The 25358-nt window shown below is 42.8% G+C and overlaps 1 protein-coding gene across 3 annotated transcripts; it reads right to left on the bottom strand.

Moving 5' to 3' along the window:
- Positions 1–24655, bottom strand: LOC118399910 (protein FAM210B, mitochondrial). Of its 3 annotated transcripts, none has more exons than XM_035796129.2 (4): positions 23889–24655; positions 6982–7089; positions 6120–6307; positions 1–5565 (listed from the first exon to the last, which is right to left on the bottom strand). In XM_035796129.2, exons 1-4 carry the CDS (start codon positions 24600–24602, stop codon positions 5346–5348), a joined length of 1230 nt encoding a protein of 409 aa, XP_035652022.1. In that variant the 5' UTR covers positions 24603–24655; the 3' UTR covers positions 1–5345. The 3 variants fall into 3 exon arrangements, with proteins under 3 accessions (XP_035652022.1, XP_052329177.1, XP_035652023.1); XM_052473217.1 differs by having other exon boundaries at positions 23870–24655; XM_035796130.2 differs by having other exon boundaries at positions 5423–5565; positions 6166–6307.
- Positions 24656–25358: the final 703 nt, after the last annotated feature.

A 25358-nucleotide genomic window follows, 5' to 3' on the forward strand; every position in this document is an offset into this window, starting at 1 on the left:
TGTATTTCTTGACAATGTTTTTATTACATGTTTGTCCTTTAGCAGACTTATCCAGAGCTACTTTTACAGTCAGAATAAAATGTTTATGACAACATGCACTGTATTGCAATAAAAACCCACATAGAAAAAAATACTACTCCAATCAATTCAAAAAAATATTTCACATATAATTATATGGTAGGCTACAAATATCCCAGTAAATCCTTACTTCATATAGGACAAGAACTTGCATTGGACACAACAGTACTGCTTAGCTAATTACAACTGGTCTGGAACCCAAACTGGTTTGCCCTAACTTGTTAGGGCAGTGGTCCCGTGGTGGGAACATATATCAGCGGAAATTTCAAGTACGCCACGTATAGTTTTTGATAAAACTCAAACTTTCATTAAAATGCACATATAATATACTGAATTAAAGCTACACTCGTTGTGAATCTAGTTACCGAGTCAGATTTGTAAAATGCTTTTCGGCGAAAGCATGAGAAGCTATTATCTGATAGCATGTATCCCCCAAATACTGCACCGTCACCTAACGACAGATTTTGCGATAGCCGGGGGCTACTCAGAACGCAGAAATAAAATATAAAACATTCATTACCTTTGACCAGCTTCTTTCTTGGCACTCCTAGATGTCCCATAAACATCATTTTGGGTCTTTTTTCGATTAAATCGGTCCATATATAGATCGATATCTAGGCTATGAACACTGTGTGAACAACGGAAAAAAATAGCGTTTTAGAACGTAATGTCATTTTTTTAAATTAAAAAAGTCGACGATAAACTTTCACAAAACACATCGAAATACTTTTGTAATGCAACTTTAGGTATTAGTACACGTTAATAAGTGATACAATTGATCACGAGGCGATGTCAATTCTATAGGTGTCCTTATTGAAATACTGTCCTGAGAAATCTCAACCAAAACATCCGGTCGGAGACCGGAGGGAATCAGTTCCCTTGATTCGGTTTGACCAAGAAACAAAGCCTAGGCAAATGACAAGACTCTAGACATCGTGTGGAAGCTGTAGGTACTGCAACCTCAGCCCCATTTAATCCGGTTCACCTATAACAATTCCTGGAAGTCGCGCATGGATATTGTTTTCCATTTTCAGTGATCCTATTTTCCTGCACTTTTCGATGAAACGCACGTTCTGTTATAGTCACAGCCGTGATTTAACCAGTTTTAGAAACGTCTGAGTGTTTTCTATCCACACATACTAATCATATGCATATACTATATTCCTGGCATGAATAGCAGGGCGCTGAAATGTTGCGCGATTTTTAACAAAAAGCTGCGAAAAGCTGCTTAAATTCTCGACATCCCTAACTTAACAGAGCATATGCATTTCCAGGCTAAATGACAAGGGGGAGAGTTAAGAGAAGGTCACCTAAATATTTCTGCTGATTCATTCACCGAGCACGAGGAATAGAAAAGAACATGGCTACTCAGCTAACAGTAAGACCAGTCAGTGGAGGTGAGTGATCAGCTTTTTTACAAACCTTCCCTGTAGAGAACCTTCACAGCACAAAGAGATGCTGACTGACCCGACCAACCTGTATCCACAACTCCTATTCCTAAAAAATATTTAGACCATTCATTAGAACCTTCTAAACTTCAAGGTAGGGTTTAGAATAGATTCTAGTATCATTCAGTCAGTGATAATCAAACTTAATTTGGTGCCACTGGTTCAATATGATTGTAAATAAATATATCTCAGACAGATGGCCCTTTTGTGGTCTTTTTATTTTATGGTCATGAGTGGATGAATTTCAACTCAATTTGTATTTATAAAATAAATTATAAACCTGTAACAGTGAATTCATATGACTTTTTCATATTTTGTTCCAAATAATTCAGACAGACATGGCGCTTTACTTACTTCTGTTACAAAAAAAGGAAGCAGGAGCTAAGGTGAAACACAATGGCCTGAAAACACAATGACAACTGCATAGAATCTTAAAACATATATTGAGGACCAACTACTGTACTTTAGTTTGTAAAGGAAAACAAATATGGATATTTACAGCAGTGGAGGCTCCTCGGAGTAAGGGGAGGAGCATCCTCAAAGAATTTCATCAAAATACAAATAAATGAAACAAAGTGAACCTTTTTACATAAAACTATGCTAAATATATTCATGTCACCAAACAATTAATTAATACAGTTTTGCAATGGTCTACAATACCCTCAGCAGCACTCGTAGGGTGGCATTATGGTGTAGCCAGAGGACAGCTAGCATCTGTCCTTCTCTGGTTATATTGACTTCAATGCAAAAACCTAGAAGGCTCATGGTTCTCACCCCCTTCCATAGACTTACACGGTGATTATGACGACTTCCGGAAGATGTCCTTCAACCTATCAGAGCTCTTGCAGCATGAACTGACATATCCACCCAATCAAAGGATCAGAGAATAAATCTAGTACTGAAAGCATAAGCTACTGCAGTGCATAAAATGTGGTGAGTAGAGAAAGACAATAGTTGAACAGTTTTGAGCAAATTCATATCTTAAAAAATGAAGGAGAAGCAAGAGAGAGGAAGAGCTAGCTTTATTTGGTTGTATTATTTTAAACATTCACTTAGCTAGTTGAATGCAGCTAGCCAGTTTATCCTACTTAAACAGAAAGGGATGCTACATTAGCTAGCTGGCTATCCAACACTGGAACTCTTCAAAGTTAAAGTAAGATTTTGGTTTTATTCATTTATTGCCCCAGGGTCCCACCGGTGTAACTGCTAAACTGCGTGATTGTAGCTAGCGGGTTGAATACCACGTTAGTTCTAGTAGGTAGGTTTACTATGACATGACAACAATGTAGGCTGTGTGTAGTGGTTAGCGGTCATGATATTTGACAAGTTTTATTTTTTTGACTGGTCACAGGCAGCTGATGTGTTGTGCACTGAAGTCCACACGCGAAGGGAACAGGTGAGAGGAGGAGAGCGCATAGGTAGTTTGAGAAGGAATTATATACACACCGCATTCGGAAAGTATTCAGACCCCTTGACTTTTTACACATTTTGTTACATTACAGCCTTACATGCTCAACATAAAGACCATACATGTTATACAATCATAGCATCCACACTGCTTATGAGCGTCTGCGTAGCCAGGCGCTAAAGTAGAACTTGGTTCTATTTGTGACGCTCACCACGCTGCATGACCTGCCTCTCCCATTTCCTCATTGCTTTTTAGGTGCATATACCCACGTGGGTGATGTCCAGAATCCAGTTGGTTGAGGTAATGCACCTTAAAGTTGGTTGCCAACTGCCATATAAAGTCAGAAGAAAAAGAAGACTGAAGGAAGGAGTGACTAGAGATGACTAGAAACAAATTCGGTTTACAGTTTAATCTGTGGATTCATTGTCAGAGTAGAGGACCTTGTGCATTTCAGGTAAAATAACAACCCAATGTTTATATCTCAGTACATATTTGCTAGCAACAGCAAGGTAGTTAGCTAAATTGCCATAAAATGTTAAATGCTTTTCGACCTGTCCCAAAATGTGGCACCATCCTTACGGTGAAGCATGGTGGTAGCAGCATCATCATGCTGTGGGGATGTTTTTCAGCGGCAGGTACTGGGAGACTAGTCAGGGTCGAGCGAAAGATGAACGGAGCAAAGTACAGAGAGACCCTTGATGAAACCCTGCTCCAGAGTGCTCAGGACGCATCATGGAGAAATTACAAGATTATGTTATAATACTGTTATTGCATCAAATGTTTTTTAATGCAACAGAATTGGGTTCTTAGAACTCTATCGTGTCTGTGTGAACTGAGAGGAGCTTCTGAAATTTAACTCTAGCAACTGATTTATGATGGTCTTGTCATGCCTCGGACTGAGTTGCTGTTTCTGTGCCGGGAGGTACCAGGGTGGAGAGGGCTCGGGTATGGATTATTATTATGAGAGGAACCTTGTTTTAGGGGCCAGAACCTGGTTTCCACACAATGAGCACATCTTTACAGCAGATATTTTTTTGAATACAAATCCTAACCTTGTGACCCATTCCACACATCTGTTGTTTGTAATGTAGACTAAAAGGGGGTATATCTTTGTTATAAGGTGTTTGTATTCTTTGTCTCAGGGCTCTCAACCCAACCCCCGACGATCAGCCATCGTTATTGCTCTATATTTTCCCTATTAATATATTTTGAATGAAGTAATATCCTGATTGGTGATTGACCCGGTCTCTCCTCATTATTCACGACAGACATCAGACTGGGGCGAAGGTTCACCTTCCAACAGGACAGTGACCCCAACAGCCAAAGCACACAGCAAAGACAACGCAGGACTGGCGTCAGGACAAGGCTCTGAATGTCCTTGAGTGGTCCAGCCAGAAACTGGACTTAAACCCGATCGAACATCTCTGGAGACCTGAAAATAGTGGTCATACCCAAGAAGACTCGAGACGGTAATCTCTGCCAAAGGTGCTTCAACAAAGTACTGAGTAAAGAGTCTGAATACTTATGTAAATGTGATCAGTTTTTTATTTTTAATACATTTGTAAAAAAAATCTAAAACCTGCTTTTGCTTTGTCATTATGGCGTAGTGTGTAGATTGATGAGGCAAAAAATAATTTGTCAATTTTAGAAGGCTGTAACGTAACAAAATGAGGAAAAAGTCAAGGGGTGTGAAAACTTTCCGAATGCACAGTATACAATGAGCAAAGTGAACTTGCCGTTTTTATATGGCTGCTATGAAAGTGAATTGTGTTTGCGTGTGATCAGGAGTGTATTCATTCCACCGATTCTGTTGAAAAACATTTCTTAAATGGAATGGGGATAAACATATCTGAATTTGTCCAATAGAAACTCTCGTTTGCAACTGTTTGACTAATGATTACACCCTAGATCATCTAGATGCAGGCACGAGAGTTCACGGCAGTATTGAATGTGTTACAGTCTCCTCACCTTGATTACTAAAAATTATCTTGATGAAAGTTGACAATGTAAACTTCTCATAAAATTAGGTTGTAGTAATCTCATGATGGGTACAGGGACATTTTGAGTATATTGTATTAGGCTAAACCCATCACTGTTACATTGAACTGGGTGAATGAAATATGAATGACAGTCATCCAAAATGCTGCAATAGAAATAAGGCCATGCTCATAAGAAATATATTTTTAAAATCATCCTCATCTTAAACGGAACAGACCGCCACTGATCTACAGGTGGGTTAAAAGTCAGCCTCGGTTGGTTCTGTTTTTATCTCCTGCAGAAATTCCAGTTGAAAAACTAGGGATGGTTGGAAGAATTTGTCACACCGATTCCCTCTTGATTCCAGAAATAGTAATGGTCATATTTGGAAAGTCTCAGTTATCAAAGTTAGTGGAGGTTGGGGTCTCAGCCACTCAGTGTGTAGGTGAGTTGGGTGTCTTGAAGAGGCCACTCTTTCTGAGGTATCGTACAAGAAGAGGCACTGATATCACAGTGATGCTGATACGGAGCGGAGCAAACAGCTTGTGGATGGCGTACGCCAGGACAAACGTACTGGTACCCGCAGCCAACTTGGACTGAATCAGAGATTCACTGAATCCTATCTTGTACAGGATAGCAGCCATGTCGATCCCACTGTGGAGAGGAACACACATACCAGAGGGAGCCATATAACTTTAGCATTCGACAGGATTTCAACATGGTCCTCAAAGCAATTGTAGGACCTTGCTAACATGTACCTCAGACGCAGATAATTGAAAGGCTTCATGAAGACAAACTATTAAGTAATAAAATGTATCAACCTTGTTTCTAATGGTTCATCCCATTAGAATGCTGCTTTACACTTATCTTCTAACTACGACTAAAATGGCTCCCTATTCCCTACATGGTGCACTGCAATGTACTAACAGAGCACTATAGGGAACATGGTGCCATTTCAGAATGTCCCCATGTCTCTCCCACAACAATTATGCGGTGTGTTAGTGAACTGTAGCACTGGGCAGGCCAGGAGGGCGTTGAATCCAAGGGCCATTACAGCAATAAAGGGAGATCTGTGAGTTGGCTGATAATCTGGACTCAATCCCTCTGGTATTCAGCCTACTGTCAATCAAGCCATGTCAACTAGGAAGACAAATGTAATGTTTTTGTGTATGTGACAAATACTGCTGAAGTCTTGCAACATACAGTACCTGGACACAGCGAGGTAGAACATGCCCAGAGACATGAGGGACGTACATATGTGGAAGGAGACTCCTACAGCTCCGTACTCCTTAAAGATCTTCTTCAGCTGCTGGGTCTTGCTAGGATTGTCCTCCTCAGGCTCCGGTACCTCGGGCTCCTCAGGGCCTTTGGCTGAGGCCTGCTTTGGAGTCTGGTCCTGGTCGGGTAAGAGAGAGATATAATTTGTATTTATCCTTTAATTAAACTCAGGGAAGTCACATTGAGATTTACAAGTTCTCAAGTGAGCCCTGGACAAGGAAGATCAATACTGGTAATACATATAAAAGCTCAATTCAAAAAGTATTAATGAAATGTACAGTTGAAGTCAGAAGTTTACAAAAACTTAGGTTGGAGTCATTAAAATAATAATAATAATAATAATAATAATAATGCCATTTAGCAGACGCTTTTATCCAAAGCGACTTACAGTCACGTGTGCATAAATTCTACGTATGGGTGGTCCCGGGAATCGAACCCACTACCCTGGCGTTACAAGCGCCATGCTCTACCAACTGAGCTACAGAAGGAACTTGTTTTTCAAACACTCCACAAATTTCTTGTTAACAAACTATAGTTTTGGCAAGTCGGATAGGACATCTACTTCGTGCATGACACAATACATTTTTCCAACTATTGTTTACAGACAGATTATTTCACTGTATCACAATTCCAGTGGGTCGGAAGTTTACATACACTAAGTTGGCTGTTTATTTAAACAGCTTGGAAAATTCCAAAAATGTATGTCATGGCATTAGAAGCTTCTGATAAGCTTCCGGCTAATTTACATAATTTGAGTCAATTGGATACCTGTGGATGTATTTCAAGGCCTACCTTCAAACTCAGAGCCTCTTTGCTTGACATCATGGGAAATTGTAGACCTCCAGAAGTTTGGTTCCTCCTTGGGAGCAATTTCCAAATGCCTGAAGATACCACGTTCATCTGTACAAACAATAGAATGTAAGCATAAACACCATGGGACTACGCAGCCGTCATAACGCTCAGGAAGGAAACGCATTCTGTCTCCTAGAGATGAACATACTTTGGTGCGAAAAGTGCAAATCAATCCCAGAACAACAGCAAAGGACCTTGTGAAGATGCTGGAGGAAAACGGTACAAATGTATCTATATCCACAGTAAAACAAGTCCTATATCGACATAACCGGAAAGGCCGCTCAGCAAGGAAGAAGCCACTGCTCCAAAACCGCCATAAAAAAGCCAGACTACGGTTTGCAACGGGGGACAAAGATCGTACTTTTTGGAGAAATGTCCTCTGGTCTGATGAAACAGAAATAGAACTGTTTGGCCATAGGACGGACTGGTGCACTTCACAAAATAGCATCATATATATATTGAAGAAACATCTCAAGACATCAGTCAGAAACTTAAAGCTTGGTCACAAATGGGTCTTCCAAATGGACAATGACCCCAAGCATACTTCCAAAGTTGTGGCAAAATGGCTTAAGGACAAGAAAGTCAAGGTATTGGAGTGGCCATCACAAAGCCCTGACCTAAATCCTATATTACATTTGTGGGCAGAACTGAAAAAGCGTGTGCGAGCAAGGAGGCCTACAAACCTGACTCAGTTACACCAGCTCTGTCAGGAGGAATGGGCCATAACGTTTAACCCAAGTTAAACAATTTGAAGGCAATGCTACCAAATACGAATTGAGTGTATGTAAACTGCTGACCCACTGGGAATGTGATGAAAGAAAGAAAGGCTGAAATAAATCATTCTGTCAACTATTATTCTGATATTTCACATTCTTAAAATAAAGTGGTGATCCTAACTGACCTAAAACAGGGAATTGTTACTCGGATTAAATGTCAGGAATTGTGAAAAAGTTTAAATGTATTTGGCTAAGGGAGATGTACACTTCAGACTACAACTGTATATCCATCATACATAGCCAATATGTTGAATAATAAACCACAACATCCTTCCCAACCATTCATTAAACCTGGGAGTCCTGACCGAGCCTGGACACACTACTCATTCAAGGGTACTGCAAACTATTGAATACTGAATCAGTGTACTACTGAGTCAGCTAATTAGATGGAGTCTGCCTGGAAAAGTGTTGTGTTATTCATGTAATCTACTGGGGGGGAAGAAACAGAGAACGAGAGTGAGAGAGCGAGAGCTGGTGCTCCACTCACGAGACATGACGCAGGGCTGTGATTACTCTTTGTCTGTGACCCCGGGCCACAGACACCCTCAGATGAACGGGAGGGGAGATTAGACACATTATCTGTAGGATAATTACATGTACAGCGGCATGCAGGGCATGGGGAGAACACACACACACTTACAAAGATTACATATAGTAGGGACGGTAGAGCGTCAATCTGTGTTATTGGCATGGAATACAGAGGTATTATAGGATAGACATAGTGACTGAAAAGAGCTTCTAAACATGAGAACTGGGATTGCTCACCTCAAACTGAACCAAGAGTTTTTCTTCAATGAGTCGGACGCGAGGGATATACTGTTGACACCCGACCAGGCCACAATGCCCGTGATTCGCTGGAGAAGGAAACGTAGATTTCGAGGCAAAAGATCAGGGTGCCTTGTGAGGACCAGGCGACCAGTGGCTAATCCCTGTTCAGGATGACTGTGTGATTACGCTCTCCGCAGCCGACATGAGTAAGACCTTTAACCTGTTAGTCCACTAGGGGCATTATTTCATTTTTGGATAAAAACACGTGCCCGTTTTAAGCGCAATATTTTGTCACGAAAAGATGCTCGACTATGCTTGGAAATGATAGTTTTGGAAAGAAGACACTCTGACGTTTCCAGAACTGCAAAGATTTTCACTGTGAGTGCCATAGAACTAAAGCTACAGGCAAAACCAAGATGTTTGAGCGACCAGGAAATGAACAGGATTTTTGAGGGTACGTTTTCCATGATCGCCTTATATGGCTGTGAATGCGACAGGAATGAACGGACACTTTCTAGCGTTTCCCCAAGGTGTCTGCAGCATTGTGACGTATTTGTAGGCATATCATTGGAAGATTGACCATAAGAGACTACATTTACCAGGGGTCCCGCACGGTGTCTGTGTGGAAATTGGTGCGCAAAAGTCACCTACCAGTATTTTTCCATCCAAATCAGAGAAGAATGCAGGCTTCTAGGACTGGCATTTCAATGAAGAGATATATGACAAAACACCTTGAGGATTGATTCAAACAACGTTTTCCATGTTTCAGTCGATATTATGGAGTTAATTCGGAAAAAAGTTCGACGTGTAGGTGACTGAATTTTCGGTTAGTTTCGGTAGCCAAATGCATAGTAACAAAACGGAACGTTGTGTCCTACACAAGATTCTTTCAGGAAAAACTGGACATCTGCTATGTAACTGAGAGTCTCCTCATTGAAACATCTGAAGTTCTTCAAAGGTAAATTATTTTATTTGATCCCTTTGCTGGTTTTTGTGAATATGTTGCGTGCTAAATGCTAACGCTAAATGCTAAGCTAGCTATCACCACTCTTACACAAATTATTGATTTTCTCTGGTTCTAAAGCATATTTTGAAAATCTGAGACGACAGGATTGTTAAGAAAAGGATAAGCTTGAGAGCAGGCATATTTATTTCATTTCATTTGCGATTTTTATAAATCGCTAATGTTGCGTTATGGTAATGAGCTTGAGGCTGTAGTCACGATCCCGCATGCGGGATGGGGCGGACTAAGAGGTTTTAAACAGGTCAACATTCACAAGGCCGCTGGGCCAGATGGATAACCAGGACATGTACTCCAAACATGCGCTGACCAACTGGCAAGTGTCTTCACTGACATTTTCAAACTCTCCCTGTCTGAGTCTGTAATAACAACATGTTTCATAGTCCCTGTGCCCAAGAACACTAAGGTAACCTGCCTAAATGACTACCGACCCGTAGCACTCACATCTGTAGCCATGAAATGCTTTGAAAGGCTGGTCATGGCTCACACCAGAAACCAAGGCTTTATCATTGGGTTTTTTACAGAAATGTTTGGCGATCGACTAGGAATTCCTTGGAGATCGACCAGTCGACGGTTGGTGAATTCAATCTCGTACTTGTGGTGGTTCATTTCTGTATTATCAAATGAGGAGAGAAACTTATCACACAAGTCAGAGTTATACTTAAACTGAATCTTTATTAGTGCGAGCACTGCAATAGCGATGGCTGGTCGACGAACCACCCTCCGATGGTTCGTTGAGGGCCATGACACAAAGGCTACTAAAATCTTTAATAGCAAAGATCCACCACCCCCTAGACAACATAACAAACAGATGTGTGGAACGGGACACAAGGCGAGACTTGATAGATGAGAAAGGAATATCCCGCAGCAAGATAGCATTTGCTATAAATTCTGTTCTTATCGTTCAGTTTGGCCCCTCTAATACGAGACTCCGATCTCATTCCTGGTACTTCACAGCACAAACTCATTCTATGGCATGAATCCATTGTCAGCTCCAGATGCTCCCATCTCAAGTAAAACCCCTTCATGACCACATGCCTGGACAAGCTCACTGAGGGGAGTGAGCCTCTAGGTCATACACTATCCCAAGATAAGTGCAACATCAGATGTGACATACAATGAATGGTTCCAGACACTACCCCACACATCTGGTCTCAAACCTGATCTCTTCCCCAAGGCCAAAGTAGGGAGTGACTGGCGCACAGACATTGTGGAGACAAGTAATTGGTTCCCCATTAATCAGAACATCCCTTCAGATGGTTTTAGAATAGGTAAAGACACATTCACATATGAAGACAATGTTCCCTCCTGTCGTCTTCTCTTTCTGATATTCTGCATAGCACCAGGGACATGTGAAAAACAAGCCTGACCTCTCCCATCTCTGGGCTCCAAGTGACTGAGCCCCAGCTGAGGGAGGAAGTGCAACTGCCAACACCAGAGTCCAAAGGGATACATTCTAATAACAAGCATATCATATAAGCATATTATGCAGATAAGACATCTTAATTATCTATGTTAACTTACTAATTCTGATTCTTCCGCCACATGCTTCTCTCTGTGGGCTGATATTTCTGCACGGCAGTCTTGGGGCTAATGAGCGCGCATGCAGTTTAGAGGGAACATTGGGTGTCACCTATGATATGACACATTGAGTTATTGAGCTACAGTAAGTGAAGTGAACTAACACCTGGTAACAGAATAGCATCGTGGTTCTATGATCTATACAGAAAAACAATTATGAATGCCATCTTCAGGTGATGTTTCCTGAAGAGGTATACAAACGTAAAAACCTCCTTTGCATGTTCGGGTATTATTCTACACACTGGCTCTTTTTCAAATGAGCTCGGCACCCAAACAAGAGCAAATTAGGTTGGTCCCCGGACCAAATCTGTACCAATCATAGACTTGTTTCACAAGTTTGGACATCACACACAGTACAGCACAGTAAAGTAGAGCATGGCAGAGTTCAGGACAGTAAATTTTACTGTACTATACTCTAGTGTGTTTTACTGTAATAAACTGTGAATTGTACTGACATACACTCTACTTTTCCTGTACTGTCTAAACTTGTGAAACAGACATCTATGACTGGACTCACCAAATTTTAACGTCCATGGACAGCGTCTGTGCTCAGTGGGTGAGAGGACTGGTTACAGTAAATGGAAAGAAAAGGGGGCTCATTGGTAGATGTTGGAAAGAGCCGGGAGAGGTGACAGTAACTGGGGGGGGCGAGAAGAGAGCGAGAGCGAGCGTGAGAAGAGAGAGAGAGCGCGAGAAGAGAGAGAGAGAGCGAGCGCGAGAAGAGAGAGAGAGAGCGAGCGCGAGAAGAGAGAGAGAGAGCGAGCGCGAGAAGAGAGAGAGAGAGCGAGCGCGAGAAGAGAGAGAGAGAGCGAGCGCGAGAAGAGAGAGAGAGAGCGATCGAAGAGAGAGAGAGAGCGATCGAAGAGAGAAGAGAGAGAGAGAGAGCGATCAAGAGAGAGAGATCGAAGAGAGTGAGTGAGCGAGAAGAGAGAAGAGAGTGAGTGAGCGATCGAAGAGAGAGTGAGAGAAGAGAGAGAGCGATCAGAGAAGAGATCGAAGAGAGAGAGCGATCGAAGAGAAGCGATCAAGAGAGAGAGCGAACGAGCGAAGAGAGAGAGCGAACGAGCGAAGAGAGAGAGCGAACGAGCGAAGAGAGAGAGAGCGAAACGAAGAGAGAGAGCGAAGAGAGAGAGCGAACGAGCGAAGAGAGAGAGCGAACGAAGAGAAGAGAGAAGAGAGAGAGCGAGCGAAGAAGAGAGAGAGAGCGAGCAAGAGAGAGAGAGAGAGAGAGCGAAGAGAGAGCGAGCGAAGAGAGAGAGCGATCGAAGAGAGAGAGCGATCGAAGAGAGAGAGCGATCGAAGAGAGAGAGAGCGAGCGAAGAGAGAGAGAGCGAGCGAAGAGAGAGAGAGCGAGCGAAGAGAGAGAGCGAGAGCGAGCGAAGAGAGAGAGAACGAGCGAAGAGAGAGAGCGAACGAGCGAAGAGAGAGAGCGCGAGCGAGCGAAGAGAGAGAGAGAGCGAGCGAAGAGAGAGAGAGCGAGCGAAGAGAGAGAGAGCGAGCGAAGAGAGAGAGAGCGAGCGAAGAGAGAGAGAGAGAGCGAGAGAGAGAGAGAGAGAGAGCGAGCGAGGAGAGAGAGAGAGCGAGCGAAGAGAGAGAGAGAGCGAGCGAAGAGAGAGAGAGAGCGAGCGAAGAGAGAGAGAGAGCGAGCGAAGAGAGAGAGAGAGAGAGAGAAGAGAGAGAGAGAGAGCGAGCGAAGAGAGAGAGAGAGAGCGAGCGAAGAGAGAGAGAGAGAGCGAAGAGAGAGAGAGAGAGCGAGAGAGAGAGAGCGAGCGAAGAGAGAGAGCGAAGAGAGAGAGAGCGAGCGAAGAGAGAGAGAGCGAGCGAAGAGAGAGAGAGCGAGCGAAGAGAGAGAGAGCGAGCGAAGAGAGAGAGAGAGAGAGAGAGCGAGCGAAGAGAGAGAGAGCGAGCGAAGAGAGAGAGAGCGAAGCGAAGAGAGAGAGAGCGAGCGAAGAGAGAGAGAGAGCGAGCGAAGAGAGAGAGAGAGAGCGAGCGAGAGAGAGAGAAGAGAGAGAGAGCGAGCGAAGAGAGAGAGCGAGCGAAGAGAGAGAGAGAGAGAGAGAGAGCGAGCAAGAGAGAGAGAGAGAGAGCGAGCGAGAGAGAGAGAGAGAGCGAGCGAAGAGAGAGAGAGAGAGAGAAGAGAGAGAGAGCGAGCGAAGAGAGAGAGAGCGAGCGAAGAGAGAGAGAGCGAGCGAAGAGAGAGAGAGCGAGCGAAGAGAGAGAGAGAGCGAGCGAAGAGAGAGAGAGAGCGAGAGAGAGAGAGCGAGCGAAGAGAGAGAGAGAGAGAGAGAGAGCGAAGAGAGAGAGAGCGAGCGAAGAGAGAGAGCGAGCGAGCAGAGAGAGAGAGCGAGCGAGCGGAGAGAGAGAGCGAGCGGAGAGAGAGAGCGAGCGAGCGGAGAGAGAGCAGAGAGAGAGAGAGAGCAGAGAGAGAGAGAGAGCGAGCGGAGAGTGAGAGAGAGAGCGAGCGGAGAGTGAGAGAGAGAGCGAGCGGAGAGTGAGAGCGAGCGAGCGGAGAGAGAGAAGAGAGAGAGCGAAGAGAGAGCGAGTGAAGAGAGAGAGAAAGAGCAAGCAAAGAGAGAAAGAGCAAGCAAAGAGAGAAAGAGCAAGCAAAGAGAGAGCGAGTGAAAGATAGAGAAAGAAGAGAGAGAGGGAGAGGAGAGAGCGAGAAGAGAGAGAGGGAGAGGAGAGAGCGAGAAGAGAGAGGTTGTCTAGACTGTTTTCACATTTGCTTTGACCACAAGACAGAAAGAGAAAAACATGCCAGTGACAGTGAGGACAGTAGCAAGTGAACCAACTGAGGTGTGTTACTAGGGCCAGGACGATACCAGTATTGTAATACTCATTAATATTGTGGAAAGGAAACAAAACATAATATTACCATAATACACGAGAAAGCCATGTCATGGATAATCACTTTTGGATGAAATGCGTGCCCAGAGTAGACTGCCTGTTCCAGATGCTAATATATGCATATTACTAGTAGTATTGGATAGAAAACACTCTAAAGGTTCTAAAACTGTTTGAATGATGTCTGAGTATAACAGAACTCATATGGCAGGTGAAAACCTGAGGAAAACTGTCTGGACGAAGTGCTCGCGCCTCATGAAGATGGATTACTGGGCTGAACACGCTAACAACAAATGGCTATTTGGACATAAATGACGGACTTTATGGAACTAATCAGTCATTTATTTTCAAACAGATTCCTGGGAATGCATTCTGATGAAAATAATCAAATGTAAGTGAATATTTATAATATTATTTCTAACTTCTGTTGACTTCAACATGGTGGATTTGACTGGATTGGGCTCTGAGCACCGTACTCAGATTATGCTTTTTCTGTAAAGTAAAAAAAAAATCTGACACAGCGGTTGCATTAAGGAGAAGTCTCTTTAATTTTGTGAATAACACTTGTATCTTTTATTGATGTTTAGTATGAGTATTTCTGGGATTTGATGTGGCTATCTGCAAAATCACAGAATGTTTTGGAATCAAAACAATGTAAACAGATTTTTGGATATAAATATGCACACTATCAAACAAACATTTATGTATTATATAACATGATGTCTCTATGAGTGTCATCTGATGAAGATCCAAGGTCAGTGATTAATTTGATCTATATTTCTGCTTTTTGTTAATCCTATCTTTGGCTGGAAAAATGGCTGTGTTTTTTTGACTTGGCTCTGACCTAACAATCATATGTTGTGCTTTCGCTGTAAAGCCTTTTTGAAATCGGACACGATGGGTAGATTAACAAGAAGTTTCTTTCATTTGCTGTATTGGACTTGTTCATGTGTGAAAGTTACATATATCTAAAAAATATTTTTGAATTTTGCACGCTGCCTTTTCAGCGGAATGTTGTCGAGGGTTTCCGCTAGCGGAACGTCTGCACTAGAAAGGATAAGCCTGTTTTAAAAACTGCATGCCTATACGGTGAACATCGGACAAGTGAATAGAAGCAGGGCAGTACTGTGGGATGAAAAGGTTTGATCAGTTATACAACTTCATGGAATAAGAAAAATTTGCATGTCTGACGTGCGACCCACATTACTACAGTCGTGGACAAAAGTTGAGAATGACAAATATTAATTTTCAAAGTCTGGTGCCTCAGTTTGTATGATGGCAATTTGCATATACTCCAGAATGTTATGAAGAGTGATCCGATGAATTGCTAAGTCCCTCTTTGCCATGCAAATGAATTGCAGAAAAACATTTCCACTGCATTTCAGCCCTGCCACAAAAGGACCAGCTGACATGTCAGTGACACTCGTTAACACAGGTGTGAGTGTTGACGAGGACAAGGCTGGAGATCACTGTTATACTGATTGAGTTTGAATAACTAACTGGAAGCTTCAAAAGGAGGGTGGTGCTTAGAATCAGTGTTGTTCCTCTGTCAACCATGGTTACCTGCAAGGAAACACGCACTGTCATCATTGCTTTGCACAAAAAGGGCTTCACAGGCAAGAAATTGCTGCCAGTAAGATTGCACCTAAATCAACCATTTATCGAATCATCAAGAACTTCAAGGAGAGCGGTTCAAATGTTGTGAAGAAGGCTTCAGGGCACCCAAGAAAGTCCAGCAAGCGCCAGAACTGTCTCCTAAAGTTAATTCAGCTGCGGAATCGGTGCACCACCAGGACAGAGCTTGCTCAGGAATGGCAGTAGGCAGTTGTGAGTGCATCTGCACACACTGTGAGGTGAAGACTTTTGGAGGATGGCCTGGTGTCAAGAAGGGCAGCAAAGAAGCCACTTCTCTCCAGGAAAAACATCAGGGACAGACTGATATTCTGCAAAAGGTACAGGGATTGGACTGCTGAGGACTGGGGTAAAATCATTTTCTCTGCTGAATGCCCTTTCCGGTTGTTTGGGCATCCGGAAAAAAGCTTGTCCGGAGAAGACAAGGTGAGCGCTACCCTCAGTCCTGTGTCATGCCAACAGTAAAGCATCCTGAGACCATTATTGCTTCTCAACCCAGAGAGTGAGCTCACTCACAATTTTGCTTAAGAACGCAGCCATGAATAAAGAATGGTACCAACACATCCTCCTAGAGCAACTTCTCTCAACCATCCAGGAACAGTGTGGTGATGAACAATGCCTTTTCCAGTATCATAGAGCACCTTGACATAAGACAAAAGCGATAACTAAGTGGCTCGGGGAACAAAACATTACTATTTTGGGTCCATGGCCAGGAAACACCCCAGACCTTAATCCCATTGAGAACTTGTGGTCAATCCTCAAGAGGCAGCGGGACAAACAAAAACCCACAGATTCTGACAAACACCAAGCATTGATTATGCAAGAATAGGCTGCCATCAGTCAGGATGTGGCCCAGAAGTTAATAGACAGTATGCCAGGGCGGATTGCAGAGGTCTTGAAAAAGAAGGGTCAATACTGCAAATATTGACTCTTTGCATCAACTTCATGTAATTGTCAATAAAAGCCTTTGACACTTATGAAATGCTTGTAATTATACTTCAGTATTCCATAGTAACATCTGACAAAAATATCTAAAGACACTGAAGCATCAAACTTTGTGAAAATGAATGTGTCATTCAAAACTTTTGGCCACGACTGTACATTTGAAGTCAGAAGTTCACATACACCTTAGCCAAATACATTTAAATTTAGTTTTTCACAATTCCTGACATTTAATCCCAGTATAAATTCACTGTTTTAGGTCAGATAGGATCACCACTTCATTTTATGAATGTGAAATGTCAGAATAATAGTTGAGAGAATTATTTATTTCAGCTTTTTTTTCTTTCATCACATTCCCAGTGGGTCAGAAGTGTACATACACTCAATTGGTATTTGGTAGCATTGCCTTTAAATTGTTTAACTTCTTTAGGTATAGGGGCCAGCATTTTCACTTTTGGATAAATCGTGTGCCCAGTTTCAACTTCCCGCTACTCATGCCAAGAACATAAGATATGCGAATTATTAGTAGATTTGGATAGAACACACTCTGAAGTTCCTAAAACTGTTTGAATCACGTATGTGAGTATAACAGAACTTATGTAGCAGGCAAAACCCTGAGGACTAACCGTTCAGAATTAATTTTTTTAGGTCTCTGTCTGTTCAGTGAGTTCTCATTGGGAAACAATATTTCTTAGGCACTTGTTTTCAGTTCCTACCGCTTCCACTGGATGTCACCAGACTTTGGAGTTTGGTTGAGATAATTGTTTTGTGCAATGAAGAAGTACAGCCATCTTAGGAACTGGGTAACACTGTTGAGAGTTGAATAAGACTTGAAAAGTAGCGTTGGTTTTTTGTCTTCCTGTATTGAACACAGATAGACCAGTCTACAATTTGATTGATTATTAACGTTTAAAAATACCTGAAGTTGTATTACAAAAGTAATTTGAAATATTTTGGAAAAGTTTATAGGCACAAATTGCAAGCTGTTTTTTTCTGGATCAAACAGGCCCAAAAAAATGGACATTTTGGATATATATGGACGGAATTAATCGAACAAAAGGACCAATTGTCATGTTTATGGGACATATTGGAGTGCCAATAAAAGAAGCTCGTCAAAGGTAAGGCATATTGTATACACTGCTCAAAAAAATAAAGGGAACACTTAAAAAACACAATGTAACACCAAATCAATCACACTTCTGTGAAATCAAACTGTCCACTTAGGAAGCAACACTGATTGACAATACATTTCACATGCTGTTGTGCAAATGGGATAGACAACAGGTGGAAATTATAGACAATTAGCAAGACACCGCCAATAAAGGAGTGGTTCTGCAGGTGGTGACCACAGACAACTTCTCAGTTCCTATGCTTCCTGGCTGATGTTTTGGTCACTTCTGAATGCTGGCGGTGCTTTCACTCTAGTGGTAGCATGAGAAGAAGTCTACAACCCACACAAGTGGCTCAGGTAATGCAGCTCATCCAGGATGGCACATCAATGCGAGCTGTGGCAAGAAGGTTTACGGTGTCTGTCAGCGTAGTGTCCAGAGCATGGTGGCGCTACCAGGAGACAGGCCAGTACATCAGGAGACGTGGAGGAGGCCGTAGGAGGGCAACAACCCAGCAGCAGGACCGCTACCTCCGCCTTTGTGCAAGGAGGAGCAGGAGGAGCACTGCCAGAGCCCTGCAAAATGACCTCCAGCAGACCACAAATGTGCATGTGTCTGCTCAAAAGGACAGAAACTCCATGAGGGTGGTATGAGGGCCCAACGTCCACAGGTGGGGGTTGTGCTTACAGCCCAACACCGTGAAGGACGTTTGGCATTTGCAAGAGAACACCAAGATTGGCAAATTCGCCACTGGTGCGCTGTGCTCTTCACAGATGAAAGCAGGTTCACACTGAGCACATGTGACAGACGTGACAGAGTCTGGAGACGCCGTGGAGAACGTTCTGCTGCTTGCAACATCCTCCAGCATGATCGGTTTGGAGGTGGGTCAGTCATGGTATGGAGTGGCATTTCGTTGGGGGGCCGCACAGCCCTCCATGTGCTCGCCAGAGGTAGCCTGACTGCCATTAGGTACCGAGATGAAATCCTCAGACCCCTTGTGAGACCATATGCTGGTGTGGTTGGCCCTGGGTTCCTCCTAATGCAAGACAATGCGGCTCATGTGGCTGGAGTGTGTCAGCAGTTCCTGCAAGAGGAAGGCATTGATGCTATGGACTGGCCCGGCGTTCCCCAGACCTGAATCCAATTGAGCACATCTGGGACATCATGTCTCGCTCCATCCACCAACGCCACGTTGCACCACAGACTGTCCAGGAGTTGGCGGATGCTTTAGTCCAGGTCTGGGAGGAGATCCCTCAGGAGACCATCCACCCCCTCATCAGGAGCATGCCCAGGCATTGTAGGGAGGTCATACAGGCACGTGGAGCTCACACACACTACTGAGCCTCATTTTGATTTGTTTTAAGGACATTACATCAAAGTTGGATCAGCCTGTAGTGTGATTTTCCACTTTAATTTTGAGTGACTCCAAATCCAGACCTCCATGGGTTGATGAATTTGATTTCCATTGATAATTTGTGTGATTTTGTTGTCAGCACATTCAACTATATAGACACATTTGTACCGGTTTCCTCCAGCATCTTCACAAAGGCCTTTGCTGTTGTTTTGGGATTGATTTGCACTTTTCGCACCAAAGTACGTTCATCTCTAGGAGACAGAACACATCTCCTTCCTGAGCGATACGACGGCAGCGTGGTCCCATGATGTTTATACTTGTGTCCTACTTTTTGTACAGATGAACGTGGCACCTTCAGGCATTTGGACATTGCTCCCAAGGATGATCCAGACTTGTGGAGGTCTACAATCTTTTCTGAGGTCTTGGCTGATTTCTTTTGATTTTCCCAGGATGTCAAGCAAAGAGGCACTGAGTTTGAAGGTAGGCCTTGAAATACATCCACAGGTACACCTCCAATTGACTCAAATTATGTCAATTAGCCTATCAGAAGCTTCTAAAGCCATGACATAATTTTCTGGAATCTTCCAAGCTGTTTAAAGGCAAAGTCAACTTAGTGTATGTAAACTTCTGACCCAATGGAATTGTGATACAGTGAATTATAAGTGAAATAAGCTGTCTATAAACAAATTGTTCGACAAAATACTTGTGTCATGCACAAAGTAGATGTCCTAACAGACTTGCAAAAACTACAGTTTGTGAACAAGAAATTTGTAGAGTGGTTTAAAAACTAGTTTTAATGATTCCAAACTAACCCAGAACCCAAACCGCACGTGCGTGACTGTGCATACATGTATTTTGTCACCCGACACCAAACGCAGGTTACAATATAAAAAATAAACTCTGAACCGATTACATTAATTTGGGGACAGGTCGAAAAGCATTTAACATGTATGGCAATTTAGCTAGCTAGCTTGCACTTGCTACCTTGCACTTGCTAGCTAATTTGTCCTATTTAGATAGCTTGCTGTTGCTAGCTAATTTGTCCTGGGATATTAACATTGAGTTGTTATTTTACGTGAAATGCACAAGGTCCTCTGCTCTGACAATTAATCCACACATAAAATGTACAACCGTATCGTTTCTAGTCATCTCTCCTCCTTCCAGGCTTTTTCTTCTCTTGACTTTATATTGCGTTTTACAACTTTCATAAATTAGGCATTACCGCCACCGACCTCATTCGTCTTTCAGTCACCCATGTGAGTATAACCAATGAGGAAATGGCATGTGGGTACATGCTTCTATGTACCCACGTGCTTTCTAGATGGGAAAGGCAGGACTTTCAGCGCAATCTAAGTCAGAAATAGAACAGACTTCTATTTTAGCCCTTGGTAACGCAGACGCTCGTTGGCGTGCGCGAGCAGTGTGGGTGCAATAATTGAATAATATAGTTTTGTAAATTTATTTCGCAAAGCTCGTGCATGCAACGCGAGCGGTGTAGTCAGCCTGTAAGTGTATGTAAACTTCCGACTTCAACTGTATATGAAGCAGGCAAATAAGCATCCAGTTACTGTTCGATTGAATGTTAGAATGGGCAAAACAAGTTATTTCAGAAATGGCCGGCATCTTGGGATTTTCACACACAAGAGTGCCCAGGATCTATCGAGAATGCGTCGACAAACAAAAAACATCCAGCCAGCAGCAGTTGTGTGGTTAAAAACTGCTAGTTGAAATGTCAGAGGATAAATGACAAGAATCGCGCAAGCTAACAGGCAGGCAACACACAGGCGGCACAGTACAACAGTGGTGTGCAGAACGGCAATCACAGAATGTCGGTCCTTGAACACAGATGGGTTATTGCAGCAGACGACCGACCCGGGTTTCACGCCTATCACCTAAAAAAAACAAGAAGAAGCGGCTGCAGTGGCACACGATCACCAACACTGGACAATTGTGTGGGAAAACATTGCCTGGTCCGATTGCGTCATGGCAGTCAGGATCTGGCATAAGCAGCATGAATCCATGGCCCCATCCTGCCTGGTGTCAACGGTACACAGGCTTGTGGCGATGGTGTAATCGTGTGGGGAATGTTTTCCTGGCACACGTTAGATTCCTTGATACCAATTGAGCATCGGTTGAACGCCACATATTGTAGAATCCATGCACGAGGAAGTCAGGCTGTTCTGGAGGCAAAGGGAGATCCGACCCAGTACTACATGGGTGTACCTAATAAAATATGTAAATATATAAATGGGAGAGAGAGTGTGTGAGAGAGAAGTCTATGGAATGGTTTATGGAAACAAGGTACTTCAGGTGGTATTGGCAGAAGTGGTTTAACTTAACAGAAGTCGTAGTGGTTATTTGTGGTGATGCCTGCCCACTTGCCCTTCAGCACAGGCATCATGACCCCCAGCACGGCCTGTACATTGCAATGTACGTATGCCCCCAATGCAAAAGTCTAATACAGCCACAGTAGGAATTCAGACTGTTTTACTTTGAACAAATTAATCAATTATCTTTTGTTGAATTTATATAACAGTCCAACCTTGTTTAGCATTATCTAGTCCAACTGTGGCATGATTCCACAATTGCTGTCTGCTGATATTGTGCTTCCAGCGCAATTGGAATGTATTCGGACCCCTTGACTTGTTCCACATTTTGTTACGTTACAGCCTTATAAAACCTCAACACACAATACCCCATAATGACAAAGTGAACATAGGTTTAGAAATGGATGCTCAGCGCATCCGGTTTCCATCAACCATTCTTGAGAGGTTTCTAAAACTTGATTGATTGGAGTCCACCAGTAGTAAATTCAATAGATTGGACATGATTTGGAGAAGGCACACCTGTCTATAGAAGGTCCCACTGTTGACAGTGCATGTTCGAGCAAAAAACCAAGCCATGAGGTCGAAGGAATTGTCTGCAGTGCCCGAGACAGGATTGTGTCGAGGTACAGATCTGGGGAAGGGTACAAAAAAAATGTCTGCTGCATTGAAAGTCTCAAAAACACAGAGGCCTCAATCGTTCTTAAATGGAAGACGATTGGAACCAGCAAGACTCTTCCTAGAGCTGGCTGCCCGGCCAGACTGAGCAATCGGGGAAGAAGGGCCTTGGTCAGGGAGGTGACAAAGAATGTGATGGTCACTGATAGAACAATCCAGAAGGACAACATCTCTGCAGCACTCCACCAAAATCAGGCCTTTATGGTAGAGTGGCTAGACAGAAGCCACTCCTCAGTAAAAGGCACATGACAGCCCACTTGGAGTTTCCAAAAGGCACCTAAAGACTGACCATGTGAAACAAGATTCTCTGGTCTATGGAAATCAAGATTGAACCCGTCTGGATGTCAAGCGTCACAACAAGAGGAAACCTGGCACCATCCCTACGGTGAAGCATGGTGGCAGCATCATGCTGTGGGAATGTTTTTTCAGCGGCAGGGAGACCAGTCAGGATTAAGGGAAAGATGAACAGAGCAAATTAGAGAGAGATCCTTGATGAAAACCTGCTCCAGAGCACCCAAGACCTCAAACTAGGGGAAAGGTTCATCTTCCAACAGGACAACGACCCTTCGCACACAGCCTAGACAATGCTGGAGTGGCTTCGGGACAAGTCTCCGAATGTCCTTGAGTGGCCCAGACAGAGCCCAGACTTAAACCCGAAAATAGCTGTGCAGCAACGCTCCCCATCTATCTAACATGACAAGAGCTTGTGAGGATCTGCAGAGAAGAATGGGAGAAACTCCCCAAAACGGGTGTGCCAAGCTTGTAGTGTCATACCCAAAAGACTTGAGGCTGTAATCGCTGCCAAAGATGCTTCAACAACATACTGAGTAAAGTGTCTGAATACTTCATTAAATGTGATTTCAGTTTGTTTATTTTTTTTTTATTGTGCACATTTTATAAAAACCTGTTTTTGCTTTGTCATTATGGCCTAGTGTGTAGATTGATGAGGATTTTTTTTTTAAATTAATTTTAGAATAAGGCTGTAATGTAACAAATTGAGAAAAAAGTCAAGGAACCTGAATACTTTCCGAAGGCACGGTATACTGTAGCAAGAAAGTAATACTAAGTGTATGTTGTGTAGTAAGCTGTTGGTATTCCAGCCTAATAATTTAGTCCCTTTACCACTCTTAATTTCACCTAATTGTTCTGACTTAGCCTATAACCTGTTTTACAGAAATGCAATCATTTAACATTGTAAGAACTGCCATTGTCTGCCTATATGCCCCCTTTATTTATCCTACGGTTCTGACTTGGTGTACAAGGGGAATACTGTAAGAATGGCCCTGCTGTACATTTCAAAAGTGTTTAATAAATAGTTATTGACGATGTCTGTCCTAGGTCGTTCATTAATGTCTTAATCGAAATTATGGATAGCCTCTTATCTGCTTGTCATCCCCTTATGCCAGTGTTTGTACATGTCAATTGTAAGTAGAAATTACATTTGTTTAAGCAAGTCAGCCATATCAGCTATGTTTTTTTAAAGGCAGTAAATGAGGCTGAATGATCTGTTTCGCTGCAGACAAGGCTCCTCTGATAGCCAGGTGTAGCGGTGGTAAGGTGTTGGGACAGCTTTATGTAGGCCCTAACATATTGTGGGCACCGTTTTCACCATTATAGTGCAATTAATGTATTGTTTAGTGTTGTGTAGTAGATTTGCAGGCATGCATCTCGCCCAAAATAATGTTTGCCCCACCAAGATTTACATTCTAAAATGTCCACTTAGTACTTTAATACACTGGCATGATTGATGGTCAAACATTGTTCATTTCAATTCGATGTCACATGGGTTAAACAAATACCATTCAAAGTTGAATTTACCACTTTGTGATCTGCGGGCGAGTCCTCCACCAGTTTGGGAGCAACAGCAACCGAGGAAAAAGGTCTCATTTGCACAGTCATTGTGGGATATAATCGATGATTGCAGACATTGGCTCCAGATGTAAACACAGATTCAAGTGCATCTACGTATTGTTTCTTCTGCCAGCTTTGGCCTCCATTCGTCCGATAAAGAGTTGAGCTAGTGACGTTATGTGTACGGCTGAATAAGCTTTTACCAGTACTTTTGTTGGAGAGATTTAAAGAAAAATAATTTACTCCAGTTAATGGTTGCTGATGCGTGATTATGAAACGAACAGAGTCCCGGTTCTTGACGGAAAACATATCCTTCTCCCTTTTTTCTCGCTTTCCCTCAGGCGAAAGTGCCACAAAATATCCACAAAAAGCTCGGGAGCATTTGAATGCATGGATGTTACGTAATGGCAAAGTGCAGGTAACGTCAACTACCGTTAGCCTGTTCGTTTTAAATTGTGCCGCTGCCCCTGTCGTGGAGTTGAAAGCCTGCTCCAAAGCCTTCGCCGACAGCCTCGCTCCTCGACACACAAACATGTCTCTCAAACTACAAACAAAGCACGGACTGTACAACTGATTAATTAAAAATATAACTAACGTTTGTTGAGGACGCTCATAAAATTCAATCTCAACTGCTGTCCATCTCGCGCTTCTGATCGCGCGCCACCAATAACGAGCCCGCATGTAGGTGAACGCTGTAATAATAAGGGAGATATTTTACGCTGCAACGGGTTAAAAAGGCCCCATCACGTTATCAGTCGAAAGCAGGGAGGGAGGAGTGCCCTTTTCAAACAGTGGCGGTTCTAGACCATTTCAACTGGGGGGGCCAGTTACATTAGATGTTATTTTTGTCATATCGTTTTCTTTACTGCATTAGCAGGCAAAATACCATGTTCATAATCATCATCGTTGCCACTGTCTAATAACAGATGTAAAAGAGAAAGAAAGATTGAAATAATTTTTACATAACTAATTTTTTGCTTACTCTACATTTAGGGGGGCCACAAGGGGGTCCAAAATTGTTGTCACAGTCCCCCAGACCCGCTATTGTTCTCAAATTTAACAGTAATTTGCGCCGCTCTGTCATTTTGTCAGCAAGGCAGCAGGTGCATTGTCCATAAACATAGAACATCTCTTTTCCATGAAATATATAAGTAATTTTCATTGGGGAGGCAGATAAAGCTTATTTTTTTATATATATAAAAAGCAATCACTTTTCCATGGGGAAATAAAATTCTAACAATTACTACACATGCTTAATTAGTCTAGGTCACATTTGTTCAGACCCGAGTCAGACAGAGTGGGGCAACCTCCTCTCACAAATGCAATCAACTTTCAGCCAGTGCGAAACATGCTACCTTATTGTATTGAATGTGGACACCTGCTCATTGAACATCTCATTCCAAAATCATGGGGATTCATGTGAAGTTTGGTTTGTCC

Source organism: Oncorhynchus keta, chromosome 21 (assembly GCF_023373465.1).
Source record: "Oncorhynchus keta strain PuntledgeMale-10-30-2019 chromosome 21, Oket_V2, whole genome shotgun sequence".
In the NCBI taxonomy this organism is placed as follows: Eukaryota; Metazoa; Chordata; class Actinopteri; order Salmoniformes; family Salmonidae; genus Oncorhynchus; species Oncorhynchus keta.